At 34.0% G+C, this 21,048-nt stretch overlaps 2 protein-coding genes across 2 annotated transcripts in view; one reads left to right on the forward strand and one right to left on the reverse strand.

Moving 5' to 3' along the window:
• Positions 1-542: 542 nt before the first annotated feature.
• Positions 543-8,485, reverse strand: LOC115441511. Its single transcript, XM_030166324.2, has 5 exons — positions 8,177-8,485; positions 7,856-8,000; positions 6,413-6,609; positions 3,887-4,110; positions 543-867 (listed from the first exon to the last, which is right to left on the reverse strand). Exons 1-5 carry the CDS (start codon positions 8,401-8,403, stop codon positions 587-589), a joined length of 1,074 nt encoding a protein of 357 aa, XP_030022184.2. The 5' UTR covers positions 8,404-8,485; the 3' UTR covers positions 543-586.
• Positions 8,486-9,727: 1,242 nt separating this feature from the next.
• Positions 9,728-21,048, forward strand: part of LOC115441510 (protein yellow) — a 33,959-nt gene continuing 22,638 nt past the window's right edge. The window contains 1 exon segment of the mRNA XM_030166323.2: positions 9,728-9,878. The gene's annotated coding sequence lies outside the window, so the exon portion shown is untranslated.

A 21,048-nucleotide genomic window follows, 5' to 3' on the forward strand; every position in this document is an offset into this window, starting at 1 on the left:
TGATTTTGTTCAATATATAACACTAATTTAATCATATTAACTTTGTATGTAATTATTTGGTTATACCAGATTATAAGGTTCTCCCATGGTTCGGAGTATATATGCACAGTACTAACTTGCCTCCATCAGAAACATCGATACCGCAGTCGTTACGTCTCGCTTCGTATTATGTTCGTTGTTTTAATTTAAAAATGTTTATTTTAATTTCACCACGTTATGTTAAAATATAAGTGTTATATCCACATTACATTGTGTATCATTTACTCGTCTAATGCGTATACTATTAATTTAGTTTTATAACAATTACTCCAATTAACTGACAGTTTGGAAAGGTGAACACCTTGAAGTGGCTACAAATGCTGATTATGTAAATTGCAATAAAGGCCTAGATACATTTGGCTGCCGGGGGAGCAACTGCAGGTCGCGGCATTCAACCGATCTACTTTGATTGGTTATTACTTCATAGTCAAGGTGAAAAAATCGGAAGGCACGTGTAACCTATTGTTCTAGTTTAAATTTAGGCTTGAGTATAATAATTAACAAAATACAAGTCGCACACTTATATTTAAAAATTAGGACAATAATTCTATTGTTCTATAAAAGATATTTTATGATAGGTGGGTAGGTGCCCATTGACGGTGTCTGCATAATTTGAATCTAATACTAAAAGTATTGGTCTCAGAGGATGTGCAGCGACGGATGTCGGTGTTAGTCTTGGTCCGGCTGAATGTATATTTGCCAAACGGGAAGAATTGTACGCGTGCCTCGTGTCCCAAGACAACACGTCCGAACATTCGACATGACGCAGGTAAATGTGGTGGGCATCTGATCCTAGCAGGAGCACGGCCTTTGTGTGGTCGCCATATACTGCAATAATAGAAAAAAATATCTTACTGACATTTTAATGTGAAAGTTTGTAAAAATGTTTGAATGTGTATGAGAAGTAAACACAGAAACTGGTGAACGGATGAAATTTGAAACACAAATAGACCATGGCCTGTATATATGGGTACCTCATTCCTGATATTTTGTTCCCGTTTGAAATATTTGGATTTCTTCGAGGCATTTTTTATTCAGGTTTTTTAAATAGATGGCGCTGACGTACAGATGTCGCTATGGATCGGTACAGTGATTCATGCAGGTGAAGTCGCGAGTAACAACCTGCCTATGTTTTATAATAATTATCAATCTTTTAATAACGAATGGGCTTTTGATCGTGACTGTCACATTTTTTAGTATACAAGTTGATCCGACAGACGTTGTGCCGTCTTAACTATGAATTTGCAATGAGCATTCTGTCAATCGCTGATAGTTATATCAGACAATTGACAGTTATATAAAATTAATATTTTCGTTATATTTTCTAATTTTCAAAATGTTAAATCTTTGCAGCCGTTCACGCTTGATGGCGTGACCAAGGGAAATAGGGATTAATTGTTATAAACACGAAATTAGTTTGTCGAGAATCAGTACCACGATCCATTGCACAAATGTTCAACATAATATGTTATATTTTATCCCAAAAATATTACAATTTCGTTAAGCTGGTTACCTTTTGTAATAATAAAAATTCGGCCCATGTCGATCGCTCCCTGATACCTACTACTACAAGCAACCGTTACAAGCACACCCTTCCCCACCCCGCGGTCCCGCACACGTCCCGCTCGTTGCATGCGGCGGCGCGGGCCGTGTGCCTAATCTATCAATTCCGAGTGAGTTTTCAATGTTATTATTATTTTTGTATTTTTATGTGATTGTTTACTCCAAAATCTAATTTGGGTGTTTCGGCTTTATGGTACTTATACACTTTTTTCTTGTATATCAGATGCACGGTAAAAGTATTTTGACATTACTCATCAATATCTGCCAGAGAAAATGCAGCCCCATCGCTGTATTAAGAGAAGGAATGAGGATCGGGAATTGGACGATTTCTTGCAGCTAGTTCCGGTAATCTTTGGTACTCATCGTACAGAACGCCAAACCTAATCTAACTCAAATTTGTGTTTTTTTGTCCGACAGTGCGTTCACCCTTATCTATTCTTAGTCACTCTAAAGACATTCCCATTCATACCAATGTTTAAATCGTTTGGATGCGAGAATGCTTTCTTCAGAAAATCATTCATAGCTATCCCTGATCCATTATTTTCCAATGACTGCCAAGTGAAAACGTATACGTGAAACGGTATACTTAATTCTTCTTAGAGTTCGTCTCTACACACCTTGTTTAGTTCTGGTTTTGCCCCTTATTTGTCATTTTTGATGCTCTACCTTAGTTGCTACCTTACGAATCATAATATCTTATGGATATGCAAAAGATGTCACGACCGTCATAAAGGGTCATATCCTTTTTTCTTGTAAATTAATCAATTTTGTAAAATCTGTAGGTACATGTAGGTCAAAATATTTTGAATAATCTTTTCTTGTGGATACGTTTTCGAATATTAAGCGTTTTTACCAAAAAAAATGGTCAAAGCTACACGAGGATGATAATATGCATAATGCGTAGCTCGGTTCCAAAGATATTAACTATACATAGTTTAATGTTAGTTAGTTATAGATCGGAAAATGTTTGCTCCAAAAGCTACCAAATTACCAATTGGTTATAAGTCGCTGTTTTATTTGAAATGTCCGTATGGCAAGATGTCATAACATCCTTAGATAAGTATTATTACAAAATTAGTATACCTACTTACAGAAAATATGTGTGTAATATTTGCATTAAGAACGTGCAAATCATGAAATAGATTATGGTTTTGCTATTTTACGGTACATTGAGTAACCATAACATAAGCGCAAAATTTTTGTATGACAATCTTCCCAATGTCCGCTCTATAAAATGTTAAAACTATTTGCTAGGTTCTCAAACGGTGTCACCTGTTTCGGCAGCTTTTACAGCAAAGCTGCGCTACGCTAGATTGCGGATATTAACTGATATTATTGGTAGATTTTTCCTGCGTACCTTTTGGCTCCATTGGCCATCCCTTTAAAATTTAATGCACCTTTACGAAAGTACCTACTTATCAAATCAAATGTTCTGCATCAATCTCATCGGTCTGACCATAGCTTTACGTACATGTTCCTAGTTGTGATCCTTATCAATTTGGAAGTTAGGAGGATCCGTTTGAATCCGATTCCTAGTATGTGCAATCTCAAGATAAATAGGTAAGTATATAAAATAAATAACTTTTTGTCGGCGATTAATTATTCCAAACTGAAGACTTGACTAACCTTAATAAATAATCTGCTGCAAGATATAATTTAATCGCGCGGCTAACTGTAATATAAAATATCTTATTATAAGTTGCACTTATTTCATAACGTGTAGATTTTGTCTTCTATTTATGTATTAGGTGCTTATCTAGCGTAACAACAAGAAAGTCGACACGTGTAAACTTTTGAGGTCACCCACTTTTTGCCGACGTTTTGATCTAGACATGATAAATGGCAGTCCTATTGGATACCGGACACAATAGTTGCAATTACAAATTCAATGCCACGTGGGTTTCCTCACTCATATTGCCGATTTATTTTTGTAATACATTTTGTTCCGCCGTGTCCTGGGTCTAGTGGCAGCATATATGCATTATTGGCTGTGGACCGAAAAGTCATGGCTTCAATTTCCGGCTCATATAAAACTTTGTATGAGTTTTCAATACGATTTGCTCGGGATACGAGCCCTTGGATAAGATAAGATCAAGCTCGCGACCGGTCGTAAAAATGAAGTCGTATCGTTTTTGCGACAGACGTGAAAAGATGCTTTGCGTTAAACCCACATAACATAAAACGTAGAAATTCAGGCACAAATGTTTCAAACAATCTTAATGGGTATTGGTACATTTGTGAAATAAAGCTAATGAACCTTAACTTCTTCAATCGGTTTACATACCTCGAATCGGAGAGATGGAATTTCTCCTTCGTAGCGCTGAAGTGTCTAGCTCAAAGAGCCCTTGTTGATGAAGAATGACAATTATAAGAATATTGTGCGCCGGAGCACGTTTAATCATTGCAATTTGAAGTCCAACAGAAGGAGCGCATGCTATTACTGCCCAACCTGTCTCCGAGGAAACTTCGTAAACTAACACCGCTCCACGTGATGCATCCGATATGTATCTGTAAATGTATTATAAGGATTCAGGAGTGATAATATACAGGATGTCCTATAACAAGTGTTAAGAGGTAATGCTGAGATAGAGAACCTAATATGAAGCTAGCCTGTACGAAATAAAGATGTCCCAGAAATTTGTGCGTAAACGGCGAATGTAGAATAATGTAGCAACTTGTTTTAGTTAGTTGCATCTGTAAATTTAGCTAGAGATATGCCTCTTGCTTTTTAATAAAAAGTAGAATGCATATAACGAAAAAAAATATGCATATTTAACACATTAGTTACAACGCTATTAAATTAAAACACAAACATTCACTTTACTCAATACATAAAACAAAAAAATAAAAGCTTGATAAAATCTTCGCATTTTAGAATCACAATTTGAAATTTATGAAATTCGCTTTCCTTGAAAGACGCTAAGGCCAATTCTAAATCCTGTCTATCGGCTAGCACGCACCGATGCGGGAGAGTGCAATACTATCCTAATATGGCGTTAGACTTATCAACGCTTGTTTTTAAATATGTTGTATAAGGATCTAGGGTGTCTACCATAATTCTTGTATTATTAATTTAATCTGTGGTGGCCTTATGCTACATCCAGAAATCATAAACTCCGAGCTGAGTCGAACCCTAACATCAGGAAATCGATAAAAATGCGTAATCACACTCTAAAGTTTGATTCTCAGAGTTGTGGTCGTACCGCGCATGCAATATATCTACAGGATTAATTCAGTCAAAGAATTCAGTTTTTATTTAATTAAGTATTGAAACATTCATAATGGACACTACACATCTATGATACAGAAACCACACCATACGTACATATGATATATTGTTATTAGATCTAATGACATATTATTGAAAAAGGCTTTATTATTTAAGTATGTACAACTGACAAAAAAACGTGTGGGTTGGATATTCGGACAGACGTTCATTATCTGAACTACTACTACCATTAAACCCATGTCGGAATGGCGAACTGATCATGAAAACACACATTTGCATAGTTGCAATGTGGATGTCCCCCGACTACGAACTGCAACCGAAATCTATTTGGAATAGATCGGCTCATGACGCGTGACATTCTGGCGAACCGAAAAGATATCACCGTCCACACTAGGCATAACTTAACTCAATGTTTGGTTGTTTGGGTGTTATGTCTACACGCAATGTTAGCCGGCGCGGGGCCCATGGCGGTAACAAATAAAATTGTTCCCGATTTCGAAAAGTTCATAGGTTACACGTGTCGTTTAAGGAAGTTTGAACGTGTAAATATGTTAAATTGCACAATTTTATTACCACTAGTTACAAATGCAACCTAGTTTAGAAAACATTAAAATGAGCAAAAAGGACAGGAAATTAAATTACCGAACATAAAAATGTCACAAAGTTGTTTTTAATTAAAAATAACATTTTTAAAGGTAAAGATAATTATGTATAAATACTGTGTACAATTTACATATTACATCGGTAAACAAAATTAACAAAATACATGAACAAACATTTTCAAAATAGCTGTGTTGGTTGATTCACTTTTGTTTTCAAACTGCAAAGTACAATTAATAAATAAATGAACACAAACAACCTTACTGAAACACGTGTGCTGTGTTACCTGATTAAATTGGATCAAGCATAATAGACTACCTTCATTTTCTTGCGCAAATGATTGACATTTTTAATTGCCTGATTAGTATAATATTTATAAATCAAATAACTACAAGCATGACTTTCGGATTAAACTTGTCTTTGTATAATTCCTAATCTACATATTATTGCATAAAGTTGTTAATGCCAGTGTCTTATTTTTGAAGCAAGATATTTTGAAATGATTTACTACATAGGTTTTGTAATAAAATTACCGCTACTATATAGTTTAAGTTCCGGAGAATAACCAGTTTTTTTTTATTTACAGTATTTTATAATGACATGCTATTTCCATTATATCAGATAAAAGTAATAATAACGATATAGCTACGATATTAATTATATTTTGAATAGCTGTAAATACAATGAATAAATATCTACAATAATTGTTTAAAGAGAATGCTTACTTTGAAACTTACAATAGTTTAGGCACATAGATTATAGAGCTAGTTAAAGTTAGCTCCAAAATATATCTAATGCAATGTCCATTTTTGGTAAATAGTAAATGCGTAGGATATGACTTAGGATAACCACAAAGCTACTCAAAAGGCAAGGAGATATCGTAAGATAGAGCTGTAAATATATTTAGGAGTAGACGACTTCTTCATGCAACGACGTGACGCCACAGTTGATAGTGCGACTCGGCTAAACAATGGTACTTACATGAAGATTTTTCCTACATGTCCATACTCAACGACAATATTTTGCAGCAACGAGTTCGGTTCTGCCAGAACAGAAATGTCGATGCGTTTTGTTATTTTTCCCAAAAGAATGCTAATAACAGTAACTTTGGGCGGACAGGTGCATCGCGGGCTTTCCAGTGTATCAATAATCCCTGTGTCCAGAACCCATAAGTTTCCCTGTTAAAAAAATATTTATTTTATATTTATATCCTAATCCTATATTATATATATTTTTTTGTAACACATATATTTTTATTATTTGTTTACCAAATTACAACAGCCTTACAGACGTGAAACAAAAGTAACTGATAGCCAGTTAAAAGGGTTTGGTACAATTTATATGTTGCCTAACAGTAACAATCACAACTATGCTGATTAATGCAGTACAATACAGTAGGTACAGGGTTAAGCAATTATATGGCAATATATACCTTTGAGAGCGTTTGTGCTCATGAGGTCGCACCCACGCTATTCATTCGTGTATTTACTGTGATTCGATTGCGTAGCCGTAGTTCAATATAACATGAAAACCAGTGTGACAAATTTTCACACGTTTAGTTACGGAAACAGTTTTTAGTAGCATCGTCGTCACCAGACAAATTATTATTGGTGCGTAAAGTTTTTTAATTATTAGATTTTACCTCGAATATAATAAAAGATTTTTATTCACTCATAAATAAATTGCTACAAGTGTGAAATATCTAGGTATAGCGTGTTAGTTTTATCATCATAATGCAACAAACATAAAATGATAGCACAGGATTTCATTAATTTCCAAAACACGATGTAACTACAGCTACCTCATTCCCTTCTCTTTCTTGTTTGATAAAACACTAAAAGTTATAAATCTCATCCTTTTTTGTGTTGTTTTTACATAAAGGATATTTCCTCGTCATATTCTGTTGTACATAAAACAATTTGTCTGATTCAACTTATATACCAACATGTGAGAAATACTAAAAATGATTGAATGTTTTTTAAAGTAAACACATGAGCTGCTAAATACATATTAATGGGTATATTGAGAAACCAAGTCTTGGATTGTTAATTTTCATAATATATATCATTGAGAATTTGTTCTGGAAAAGAAGTATTGCACGAACAAAGCCGCGGGTAATGATCAGTATTCACACACCCGTGCATCTGCCTGTATCGTAAAGCATAAATGAATGGATCGATGCAATTGCAATTTATGTATTGGAAAGCTGATGCTATTATGTAATATTGCTGAATTAGAATACTACTATGTTGCTTTAATTTAAATTTATTTTTGATATTCCGATATGCGTAATATTATGCAACATCCCCAATACATATGCTAAGTAGAAAAGGATTTAGAAGTCGTAGGTGTCATTAAAATGTCAATAAGGAGAAATTAACACCATCGTTAAAATAAACAGAACCTACCTACTAAAATACTTACGAGATTATCCAAGTAGAAATCTACCGCGTTTTGTATTGCGCTGCAGTCACCGATGTTATGTGACCGTAAATCTGGGTACGGTTCAAGCTCTACTCTTTGTTCTCGAAGGATTAACCAAACAGTTGATAGTACTCCATGCTTCATTCTAAAGAAAGATATAATACCACAAGTTTTGTTTACTAATAATTCATTAGACGGGTAAACTACTATTTGCTATGCTCTAGTAGTTAAGTAATAATAATTATAACATTAATTGTTCTACTTACAGTCCATATAGTATTTGGTCCATAATATTATGTGACAAGATAAAAAGCTACACACCTGGGTGTTAAAAGGTATATATCATCCATATACATTAAGGCTTTTATAGCAATAACATTGTCTTTCAAATGTGGTTCGTTGTTCATCCAAAATGTCGACCCATGCTCGCATTTTAGTCGCGAAGGCCCTCCATTCCAAGCAAAATTTTTCGGGAATGCATTAGAAATCACTACACTTAAACATAACACAAATAAAACCGCATATACTTGATTGGTCTTCATCAACATCTTATTTTACAGTGGTTTTACCACCCGATTCGGTCGTATACAAACAAATATATGACTTCTGGATTTTGCAATTATGTATTGGTTGGACGAAGAAGCTTCTACGAATTAGTAAGCATTCCATAAAATTGCTTAACTGTCAGCGATGTAATGCATAACTGTATATACCTATAGTATATGTGGTATTTATGTGTGTCATTATACCATTACCTAAGCTTACTCGCAATGTAAACAGATAGGAACTAAATTCCGTTTCGCTCTAATTTTCCTAATAGATACACGATACAATTCTTCCGATATCGAGGATTGGGTTTAAATTTCCTCCAGTTACACGCACAAAAAGTGTGTTAGTATGCCGATTGAGGACAAAATCCAACTATTGTACAACGCGTGGGAATTACTATGTTCTGCTGCGGCATTTTGTTCTTAAGTCAGTAAACATTACGATCTGTTAAGTCTCTAACATGCAATCTACGTCGCAATCAGGAATTCGTGATTGTAAAACGAATAAACGCGGGTTCGAGTTCCAAAAATATCATAAGCTATATCAACATAAAATATCATAAACGCAATGGGCTTGAACGCATTAACACATATTGCAGGGCAAATGTACCTTGTACCCAATGGAACATACCCTTGTTAATCGGTATTCCTCCAAAAAATGGTGTAAAACAATAAGTTCACAGTGTAGACCACTTAAACCTTATTCTAGGCGTAGCATCGTCTGTGTAGAGACATTTCATAGACCGACGCTATCTTGATCATTTGATAAATGTTATTATTTCATGTATGAATCATGTTTGATGAGATTTAAGTATAGGTATTATTATAATACCCAATTTAGACAGCCACAATTATAATAATCAAAACAAAACATTTACCTACCTACTTTTTACCTTCTTTACTTCTTCCCTTTATACCGTAAAGTAAATCCTTTATAATTCAAATATAATTTTTTTCACTCCTCTTTCATAGCTGAATACATTTAGACTATTCATATTTATAGCATTAAAAAAGTGGTTTCATCCATCATGATCAATAAAATAATGCACCGCTTTCAATATTGCATTGGTAATGAAATAACATTTTATTTTGTTAATATATTGTGCAGATATATTATCAATATGAACCGACGTGACCTTGACATTTCAGTACCAAAAAAATAATAGTGTTACTAACACAGTTGGTAATCACGCACCTTGATAAGGTACGCAATACGCGAACGTAGGTGAGACAGAGTCACGGCTCTCGCCGCCACGCCTTCGGGATCAGGTACTTTTACTTTTAAGGTGTTATGTTATAGTGTAAGTAGAGTGTAGAGGGGCGAGATAATTCGTGCGTACGCGAAGGCTCTCGTTCAGTGTAACTGCAAGCGCCGCGCCGTGACACGGTCGCGCCTCCCTGCACCACTCGCGGATTAACACGTGCTCCATCTGCATCAACCGGTTGCCGGCATTCGCGGAATCTCCACATCTAAGGTACACTTGCTTTTTAGAGTAGTGTCGTTATACCTACATGTGTAAAAATACTAGTTCGTAATACACAAGAACGTAAGCACCAAAATAGCCTAACTGACATTATAAAAAAATGTTGTCAGTTTGAATGCAATTTAAAACATAATTCATTTAACTACTATATTTTATGAGTAATAGCACTAAATATTTTATGGAATGATATAATTATCATAAATAGAGCTATAATAAAATGTCAAAAAAATTAGACTACTAAAAAAAAACTTAAGTGGCTCGTTTTCTCGCGATATATTAACAAAGGAGTTTAAGAGATAACGACAAAATAACAAATCTTTCCTGCCGTGTTTTTGTTATAAAAATAGCATTAAAAACATTTGTTTCGCATCAACGTTTCGTACCCATGTATCTGTTAATAGCCTGAGCCAAGTACTTAAGTACACAAAAACAAACGAACGATTTTAGCGTAATAATTGGGTGATTGACTAAATAAAAGACCAGTACTAGAGATCACAGTTGAGTGATTCGATAAATTGACAACATTTTTACGGCAGGTTCAATTTATTTTTATATAGTTGTCGGCATTAGTCATCAACGCGGTCATTCTATTCAGAGATGTAAGCGCCATCAACAATTCAAATTTCTTGAATGGCTAGATGTAATGATAACAGATACAATAAACCGTATCATTTAAAATAATTAATAGAAAACAACTTACTAAAAAGCATTGTAATGTTAAGCATATTTAATTTGTAATCTATTTATCCAAGCGTGAACAAACATTAAACTCATTTTTTCGCAAACAGTTCGCATATTATTGCATTAAAAAATTTTTTAGGTAATTCCTTTGTAATTTAATTATTTTTATTCTTAATCGCACATGTATATCAAAGCTGAGGGAAAGCCCACGTGAAACATTCAAATAACGCATTAGTTGGCATATAAATGCATTTTAGACGAAAAGAAAAAGTGAAATTACAAAATCTCGTTCCCTCTGGCCCTTAGAAAGTTAGTTAGGATATGGGAATATTATAATGGTGGTCTTAGTGTTTTAGTTATTATTAAACAATTTCGCAACTTGATTATACATAAATCTGAAAACGCATGGATGTAGTTTTGACAATATCCTATGTCAGTATGTAAACAAGGGTTCATTGTCTGATAAATTGGTCATCCATTGTATTTACAAACAAGTAGAAACAATGAGTGGATGTCTATGGAATTGAGGAAGTTATTACATGCGATAAAACAACGTTTTAATTGTTTCGTATTGAATAATTACGAATTTAAATACAAGTCAACTTTTCCTATAGACATGTAACGTTTTTTAATTTTAGCGAATCCCTATTACTAAATTGTTTTATACGTACCAAATGTAGTTATAACTACAATTAAAAATAGACTGCAATATACATGTCATTTTGTTATTATTAATTACTTATATAAAAAACGCTGCAAACATTTTTTAAAGTTGTCAAATATGAGTTAAACATACGTTATATACGGACAGTAAAGCTATCAATGACGTTATAAATACCTTCCTCAAATTGCTCATATATTGTACAAAAATATTTATTATTCCAGAAAGGAATTTTAACAAATGCCTTAACATTTTGCATATTTTTTTCCACAGTTCAAAAAAATTATAGTGTAGTTTAGTTGTTTGTATTCTTCTTATTTTAACTTTTACGAAACAATTACATCCACAAACTTTCCCGTTAATTACGACGGATATTACATAACCTATTTATTGTTTCTATTTTACGAGACATCGACAGGATATTTTACCATTTTTAAATAAAAATTCAATTATTTTGTTTTAAATTTTCGCACGAAATAGGTAGTCGTCATGCTCCTCTGATTCGTGACTATAAGACAACAATATTTATGATAGGACTAGCTTTTGCCCGCGGCTCCGCCCGCGTTATAAAGTTTGTCGGGCTAAAGTTTTCCGTTATAAAAGTTACGCTATATATTTTCCCGGGAGCCTATGTTCTTCCCAGGGTCTCAAACTGTCTCCATACCAAATTTTATCCTAATACGTTGCGCAATAGCGCACGCAACAGAAGCTCTCAAAACTAATAAATTGTCCCCGTTTTTGCATCATGTTTCATTACTGCTCCGCTCCGATTGGTCATAGCGTGACGATATATAACCTATAGCACTCCAGGAACAAAGGGATATCCAACACAAAAATATTTTTTCAGTTCGAACCGGTAGTTCCTGAGATTAGCGATTACTGCTTCGCTCCTATTGGGCATAGCGTGATGATATAAGTATATAGCCTATAGCATTCCAGGAACAAAGGGCTATCCAACACAAAAAAAAAATATTCAGTTCAAACTCCTAGTTTCTGAGATTAGCCATTACTGCTTTGCTCCTATTGGTCATAGCGTGATGATATATAGCCTATAGCACTTCACGAACAAAGGGCTATCCAATACAAAATGATTTTTTTAGTTCGAACCGGTAGTTCCTGAGATTAGCCATTACTGCTCTGCTCCTATTGGGTATAGCGTGATGATATATAGCCTATAGCACTCCACGAATAAAAGGCTATCCAACGCAAAAAGAATTTTTCAGTTTGGACCGGTAGTTCCTGAGATTAACCATTACTGCTCCGCTCCTATCGGGTATAGCGTGATGATATATAGCCTATAGCACTCCACGAACATAGGGCTATCCAACGCAAAAAGAATTTTTCAGTTTGGACCGGTAGTTCCTGAGATTAGCGCGTTCAAACAAACAAACAAACAAACAAACAAACAAACAAACAAACAAACAAACAAACTCTTCAGCTTTATATAATAGTATAGATTTGTGATTTCCACTTTCACGAATTCATATTTCATTGCATGATATAATTTTATAAATAAAAGAATTTACAAGTTCGGTTATAAATATTTGAATAATCACTTATCACAACAAAAGAATGAATTAACTAAAATATAGTGACATCACGATAACGGCGACTTTCGTGTCGCGATTTAGTAAAACATAAGTATTAAAAAAATAAAAAAATAAATATCTTTTTTTATAAATTGAAATATTTGATGTATTAAGTTGACAAGTCCATTAATTATACATTTTTAGATATTTTGGTAGACATTTTTTATTGCTTTAAATGTCAAGACGAGCTTGCGGTTCGCCTGCTAAGTTAATGTTAAGCGACAATACCGCTCATAAATAGTAGAAACACCATCCAACACCTTGAATTACAAGTATTGTTTGGTATTCCACTGCGCTTGTCATTCTGTGACATGGGATTATTATGTCCAGTCTTATTATGTCTAGTAGTTACACTGGCTACAATGTAAAATATGAAATATGAATACTTACAGATGCTGTCATCTTTAGGGTAGGTCTGATGTTTATAGTAGCTCTCTACATCTACGGAGGCACTGTAAATCTTTATTCGCTGGAAATAATAATTGCCACAAACTTCCTAACTCGGCTATATAGTTTAATGATGCCTAACTGTATATTATAATTGTTCGCTATGCCCTCCATATTGGTTAGGAACTTGTAAAATTTTCTGGATTAAACCATTAACTTGTGCCAAAACTATTGCATTTCAATACAGTAAATGATACGCTGCACTCAGCATGTTAACGTTATAGTTTTAATAGAAGTTGCGGTTTTATCCGTTTGAGTGATCTTAATCAGTATTTTAAATTACAAATTATCTAGGTTAAAAACTAGGCTGTTTATTCAGGATGTGTTAGATTAGATGTTCTTAGATCTGTATAGCGAATTAAATCTTAATCCATTTAGCGGTTACAACGTTAACTAACAAATATTTAAACGTCCTTTCTACATATTTTAAATTCTCTGGACCTGGGAATAGAGAAAGACCAAAAATGAAAAATCTCATTGTTGATAATGAGGCCAACCAACTAGGCCCTAGTTGCTTCACGCTTGTTAGAAATTAACATTACATGTTTTTTTTTAATAATAGGTGATACTGACAAACATCCTACAAACGGAGTTGTATGACATGGGTTCCTTGTGCCAACCATCAAGGTACACTTTCGTTCCTTGCTGGTTGATATTTTCCGTGGGATTTTTTCCGTTATAATTACCACTACTTGGGGGGTGAGTGGAACGATTATTTCGGTTTTACCGGCCTTACAATCTAGTGTAGACATTAGAGAGTATAGATTCATACGAGCTACCATTGGATCGAATCCCTAACCTTATATCCCCCTTACACTGGCATACCAACCAAATCTCGCGGTGGCCTTCTTCGGCGCATATAAGTCGACCCCGGGATATCTTGGTGCATTAAAATAGCTGCGCGACGCAGCATTGCGGCTCTCTCTGTACGGGGGGATCAAGATGTCTCCGAACTCAAAATTACACTTTTTGCCTTTACGACGGTGGGAGACGGACCACATGCACTGTTGACATCCTCGGAGTGGCTCAATAGGGGGGCAAGCAGCCCCCAACTGCTTGCTCCGCGACTCCCTCCAAATCCCATTTAGTCGCCTCTTCAGACAGGCAAGGAGTTCCGTGGCGGAAGTCTCTATATGCCCTTGGAGCACAGGGCACGCACTGCATTAAACATCAGGTGAATTGGTCACTTTGACAAGATCTTAATTAAAATAAAAAAACTATTAAAGCAAGAGAAACATCAGATTCAATTAGAATTAATGATAAAAAATGCATTGTATAAAACAGAGAGCAACATGTCCTTCTAGTTGGGATATAAGACAGGTTTAGGTTGTAGTTATGTCTGCGCTATATAAATTACCTTCGTCACTTCGTGTGAAAGGATAAGTTGTGTGAACTTAACATGTTCAATCCATCATTTCCACATAATGTACGCACATGTTTACCTCGATGAGCAGATCTCATTACTTTTTTAGTCAAATTATCTTACCGACTACTTTGGCCTCTCGTTATCTCACACTGGCCATTACTTTAAGAATTCCCAGACATTCCCATTTTACGCCTCGGTGGCGTAATTCCGTCACTAGCGCAGTACAACATTGCTTTAGGTTCTCTGTTTGGATCCTGGGTCGCGCAAAGGGATATTGGGATTTTTCACTTAGCACCAGACCAGAATTCAGAATTTATGCCTGATATGGCGAAAGGTTTACCCTCTATCACATCTTGAGACAGGACACATGGCGAAAAATGGGTGCACTGGTTGCAACTCCGCCTAAATGTTCCGTAGATATATTGTTGTCGTGACCTTTTAATGTAATGAACGCAGTGATTATGATATCCAATACTCCGAAGGTGCGTGCATTGTGTGTGTTACATTTAGATTGTTAATGGGTCCATGGTCATTTTCTAAGGTTTGGCCTTCAAAACAATTCATTAAGGAAGTTATGTTGTTGTTTGTTAGATTAATCAATTTAGGCTGGCCATTGTCAATAAAAAATACTCAATTAAAGAGGCCTGTTATTGCATTTTAAGCATTGATTGATTGAATGCTTCCTTCCTAGCCGAATTTCGGCAACAGCTGCCAATCTCAAGGGATATTAGCCAAATACGCAGAAGATTATATAATGCACAAAGGTGTGCGCAATACGCATGTGCACTATCTGTTCCTTCACTCTCATAGTGCGATGAAATAGTAATCCGACATGACCGGAGAGAGATCAGGCGCAGAACCAACGGCTTTACGTGCACTCCAAGTCACGAGGATATCACACCACTAACTTCCTGACTGAGCTGCAACTTCGTAAAGTTATAAGTGCATTCTTTATGAATTATTGCTTGCTTTAATGGAGAAGGAATACGTCGTGAGAAAACCTGCATACCTGAGAAGCTTTCTATAAAAAAATGTAAGAGTATCTGCCAATCTACAAGGCCAGCGTGGTTGAATAAGCCCTAATCACTCAATAGTGGAGGAGGTACGTGTCCAGCAATGGGGCGGCATATAATACAAGGCTAATTTAATATATTGGCTGTTATTATGTATTGCATACTTCGTTCTTTAAATAAAAAGAAGAGAATAATATTTCGCCTTGCATTTTTGTAATCTATTGAAATTTTAGCGTTCAATAGATATAAATAATTGGTATAAATGGATTGAATTATTACGTTGATTTTACTTTAAATTAACTTTCCAACTCTAGTTAACACGATACTCCGAATCGTCTGTTTGTTATTGATGTGTTACGCCTTCCTAAACATTATCGATGGAATTCTCATCGTCTACCTACCAGGCCATTGTTTCCAGCTAGGTAATAGCTGTTACTAAACACTGCTTGTTTCAATGCTTGATTTACTATCTTTGCTAATATTTATATACACGGATAAGCACTTTCAATATTAAAGGTTTACTAAAGTACTTTTTGATTATGAAACATAAAATGTTTGTTCAATAACGAATAGGACTATGAAAATATTTTCTACGATATCAAGATCCTTTATACATTCAATAATATTGAATCACTACGCCTGTACTTAAACACGCAAAGTTGCATGGGCGGAGTCGTCTCGATAGTGTTGCATATCATTTCAGTTCCAAATGCTAATACAAGAACTCGAGACGCAAAGCGATGATTCTTGATTTTCTATCTTTTTAATTTTCATATAAAATGTCTTTTGGATTCTTCAGCCTATATAAATATTATATCTACGTACTACAACCTACAAACTATACGAGCTGCGCCAGCACCTCTATTATTGTAAGTACTTCTATTCGTTTTTGCTTCCTCTACCTTAGCGTGTCTTCGTATTTTTTATTGTCTTCCCTTATTCTAATTTTGCTTAGCATAATATGAAACATATGTTAAAATCCATTGTTCACTTTTTACGTGTTGCACGAACTATTTTCAGGCTCGGTGTAAAAATAATAGGAGCATAAAATACATGCATAGATATACAAATTGATAAAGATAAAATAACAATGGCCTTTATAATATGCTATTTCTGAGAAAAGCTTTTATTCAGTAGGCCATTGTTAAATAGCATGGTTGGAAGTGAAACACATATCCTTGAAAACGGCAACGCAATACGATCTAATGGCACGATATGACAAAACTGATTGTGGTTCTTGATTACGCTTCCCGACACCGAAGCTGTTACAATTACTCGACTATGTCACAGTCATAACCTTTGGTCCACAAAAAACCGGATTTGCTTAGACGTCTGATATGTAATTGTGGTTGGAGCGCTCTGAATTAAATTGTCCGTAACGACCATAACGATATTATGTTTGACGTTCAGTAATTTAGTTATTCGTGTTGTTTATGCAAGTGATAAAGCCGCGATGTAGGCAGATTTTTGTAAACATTTCACCGAGGTACTGACCATCAAAGTATATTTATATTATTATAGTACGTTAAGAAAGAGAGAGAGAGAAGTTTATAAAATACCTCCCCTGTCAGTTGTACTTTCTTTTCAGGAATATCGGTTGTTGAATTATAACTACTTTGATATAGAAATTCTCGAATCGGTCGACTCTATGTACAACCCGACTGAATGGACGGCCTTATACATTCCTTTTTCCGTTTCTATGTTATAGATTCTGTTAAAATTGGTCTTATATCACACATGCTAAATTATTCCGAAGGTGAATAATAATTATTAATGATTTTTAATTTTGACGTAGGCGAGCGTTGTGGACTCAGATCCGGAACCCTAATAGGTAAATTTATATGTCACTTTTAATGACAAAGTACTCAATAGTCTTAATTTATTTTAGTCTGCACTTTAAGTAATTAACTAGTATAAGGGCGCAATGTTTAGGAATACAATCTCGTTTTTATGCTTGTTTATTTTTTATTAGCTTTAATTTTTATAGTAATCTGTTTTGCGTCTTAATTTTATTAAATAAAATAAAAATGGATTTAAGGTAATGTAAACGTATTTTTTATTGAATATTTCATTTTTGGAATTTACTAAGTTCATATTTTGACTTTGATATATTTTGTTGTTTTGAATTATATGAATAGTATTATCTTTCCTATATATTTTAGTTATTTTCAAATATTGAGCGGACATGTCGCTAGGAAAAGTTTCTTTTAATTAATTAATTATCTTACTTATCTTTTTTTTCCTAAATTTTGCTTTTCCAAGGTTTTCATTATTAAGTCGAGTTGGAAAATGACAACATTTCTGAATTTAAGAAAGATCTGGGGCAAGCATCCGGTTTTCAGATTCTAAATTTTGTTTCTGGATTTATGCTGCAAATCCGAATGAATAAGCCCGGCCAATAAATAGGCCAATAAAACTAAATATAAAATTAATAATAATATATATTACTTTTAACAACTTTTAACATCATTAACTTTAAGTAATTATGCACGAAGTAATCTCTAAAAATGTATTAAATTGACCGATAGTTATAAATATATATATAACAAAAACCTATAATGTCTACAATATCTATTGACAAATAATTATATTTAACGATCATGGATATGATGTAACCAATTATAGCTATCGCTTTTACTCACATTTTAAGCTATTACACTTAGGTAACCGAAGTTTCTTTAAATACAAAATTTTACTAACATTACGTCATGGCCAATTTCGAAAAAAAAATATCCATTATAATAGAACTATGCTTAACCACCATTTATAGTGAAATACACAAGGTGGTGTGGTGGGTTTATAACTTAAAGGTATATGTTTCCAATATATAAACTAATTAAAACATATCTCCAAAATACATCATGAAATTGTAAGTCTTGGAAGTATTTTGACAACATATACAAGATGACCTTCAATGATTCTTTATTTTATGTATTTATTTTTAAATAAAATAAGAAACAAACAAGTGATTCGTTTCTATGTCAATGTTACATTCTTACGATAAAATATTCGCCAGTTGCATGTAAATATGAAACTTTTGCCCAATTTTTGCATTTCATATTCAATTTTTGGCCATGTTTGACCACAAGTTAAAAAAATACATAGATAGATATCAAATAAATTATTATTAAACTATTAATTATAGCACGAAAAAGGTAAAACAAATTAATTAGGAGACCATGTTACGCACTATACTTGTCACGACAAATATAATATAGATTAATGTAGGTATTCTATTTGCGCACACTAGTATTGCAAAGAGGGACCTAACTTAGAATTCTAATGTAGTAAAAACGCAGCTACCGACAAATTTATATTCGATCAACGTTTTTAAACTAGGGAAACACGCGACGCTATGTGCGTAAGTAAAAGTTTAAAGGCATTTTAAACTGGTTTCACTTACATCTACGACCTTGTTGCGCACCGCTACAGATAAACATAGCTATAGTGATCATAATCACTTCGCAGTTCACGAAAAATCGCGTATGACTGAGCAAAACTTTGTGTTAAATTTGGAGATTTTACCCAAAAGCATTCATTACGTAATATGTCAGCGGTTTATTATGCATAAATCTGTATATATCAGCAATATTTGAGGATAGCGTGATTTGCATCGTTCATGACTATTTTAACTAATATTTATAAACTGAGAAAAAAGCGTGAACAATATTATCAATAAATTTTCAAAAGAATAATCTTTCTAGCATTCAATTTCATTTAATGTCAGCATGATTTATTCTTTACCCGATATCATGCTTTTGTTTGGGCAATTTGCATAATGACTCTAAATTTTGAATTCATAATATTGTTTGATGTAATATTAATTATTTGCTCGTGTTTTATTTTACACATGAGTATTAAGACTGACTGCGAACTTAAAGGATAGACTTACGAACTAGATTTTGCTCGCGGCTATGGATATGTAATTTCTCGTTTCAGAATACATGTCTTTTAGTACAATGGTAGCCTAGTGATTATTTTAATCCAAGACTTATAAACCAAGTTCTATATCTAAGGTATCTACCTGCTACATAAATAAGAGACTTATGAATCATATTCTAAACACACTGACATAAATAACACATAAATTATCATTATTCATATGACATACAAAGTAAGTAAGTTATTACCGTAACTCCGTATGACTGACTTATTTTCAAGACTAGCATAAAAATATTTTAGTTTTATGCGAGACTTGAAATTGGTAACCGATTTTAATTTGTAGATCTATCAAATACTATAAATAGTTACCGAAAGAATAAAAAAGGCTTCTCGCAACATAACATAAATCGTATCTATAACAATTTCGTATTAGTCATCACTATAATTTTCATAATCTAACTTCTTCTATAATTATAATAAATCTGTAGAGAGGTCAATTCTGTACATGAAATATATTTCCAAAATAACTATTAGGGGGTGATTAGGGATCGATACTGATGCCAAAAATGCAATTAGTAAAATTTTTGTCTGTCTGTCTGTCTGTCTGTATAACCGTTATAGAAACAAAAACTACTCGACGGATTTTAACAAAACTTGGTACAATTATTTGTCATACTCCTGTGCTGGTTATAGTATACTTTTCATCACGCTACAATTAATAGGAGCAGAGCAGTGAAGGGCAATGTTGGGAAAACGGGAGAAGTTACTCCATTTTTTAAGCTTCCGTCGCGTGTGCAACCTTAATGGTTAAAGCTACACAGAAATCATGGATGACGGAAATATTCTCCTTAAAATTATGTAAAAAATATCCTACGACAGCATATGTCTATCTTTTATGGTTGACTCACAATAACACGTGTAACTCCCGATAGCTTAGCAGTTCGAAGCTTTCTCATTATATTTGTCTACTCTTACGTTTATAACACTCTCAGTCATCCCTAATTTAAAAAGTTAACATTATTAATTAAATATTCCATAAAAAAGAATCATGGAAATCGGTATAGAAACACCAAAGTTATACATGAAATACGCTAATAATAAGCCATCACGTGTGAATACTGAATCATGCTATATGCTTCCTTCGATTTCACCAGGATCCCATCATCAGACCCTGACCGGACAATCGGACCACCTGCATACCACCATACATTAAAAAAACATCCCGACAAATTGAGCACCTCCTCCATTTTTTAAGTCCGAAATCCACGCGGGCGAAGCTACGGGCGGAAGCTAGTATCCAATATTACGCGACTACTTGTGTGCGTTGAAATCTTTCGTTTCAAGTATTCATTCATAAACGCAATATTAATGCCTGTGCAGTGATATCCAAATTGGATTCTTAATTGCATCGTAATAATCACATGCTTTTAGCATAATATATATACATTCTAATTCATTAGCTCATATTAATTATAGAGACTTCAAACAAAATAAAACAAATTACGAATACTTAAATTAACTG

This window comes from Manduca sexta, unplaced genomic scaffold (assembly GCF_014839805.1).
Source record: "Manduca sexta isolate Smith_Timp_Sample1 unplaced genomic scaffold, JHU_Msex_v1.0 HiC_scaffold_57, whole genome shotgun sequence".
NCBI lineage: Eukaryota > Metazoa > Arthropoda > Insecta > Lepidoptera > Sphingidae > Manduca > Manduca sexta.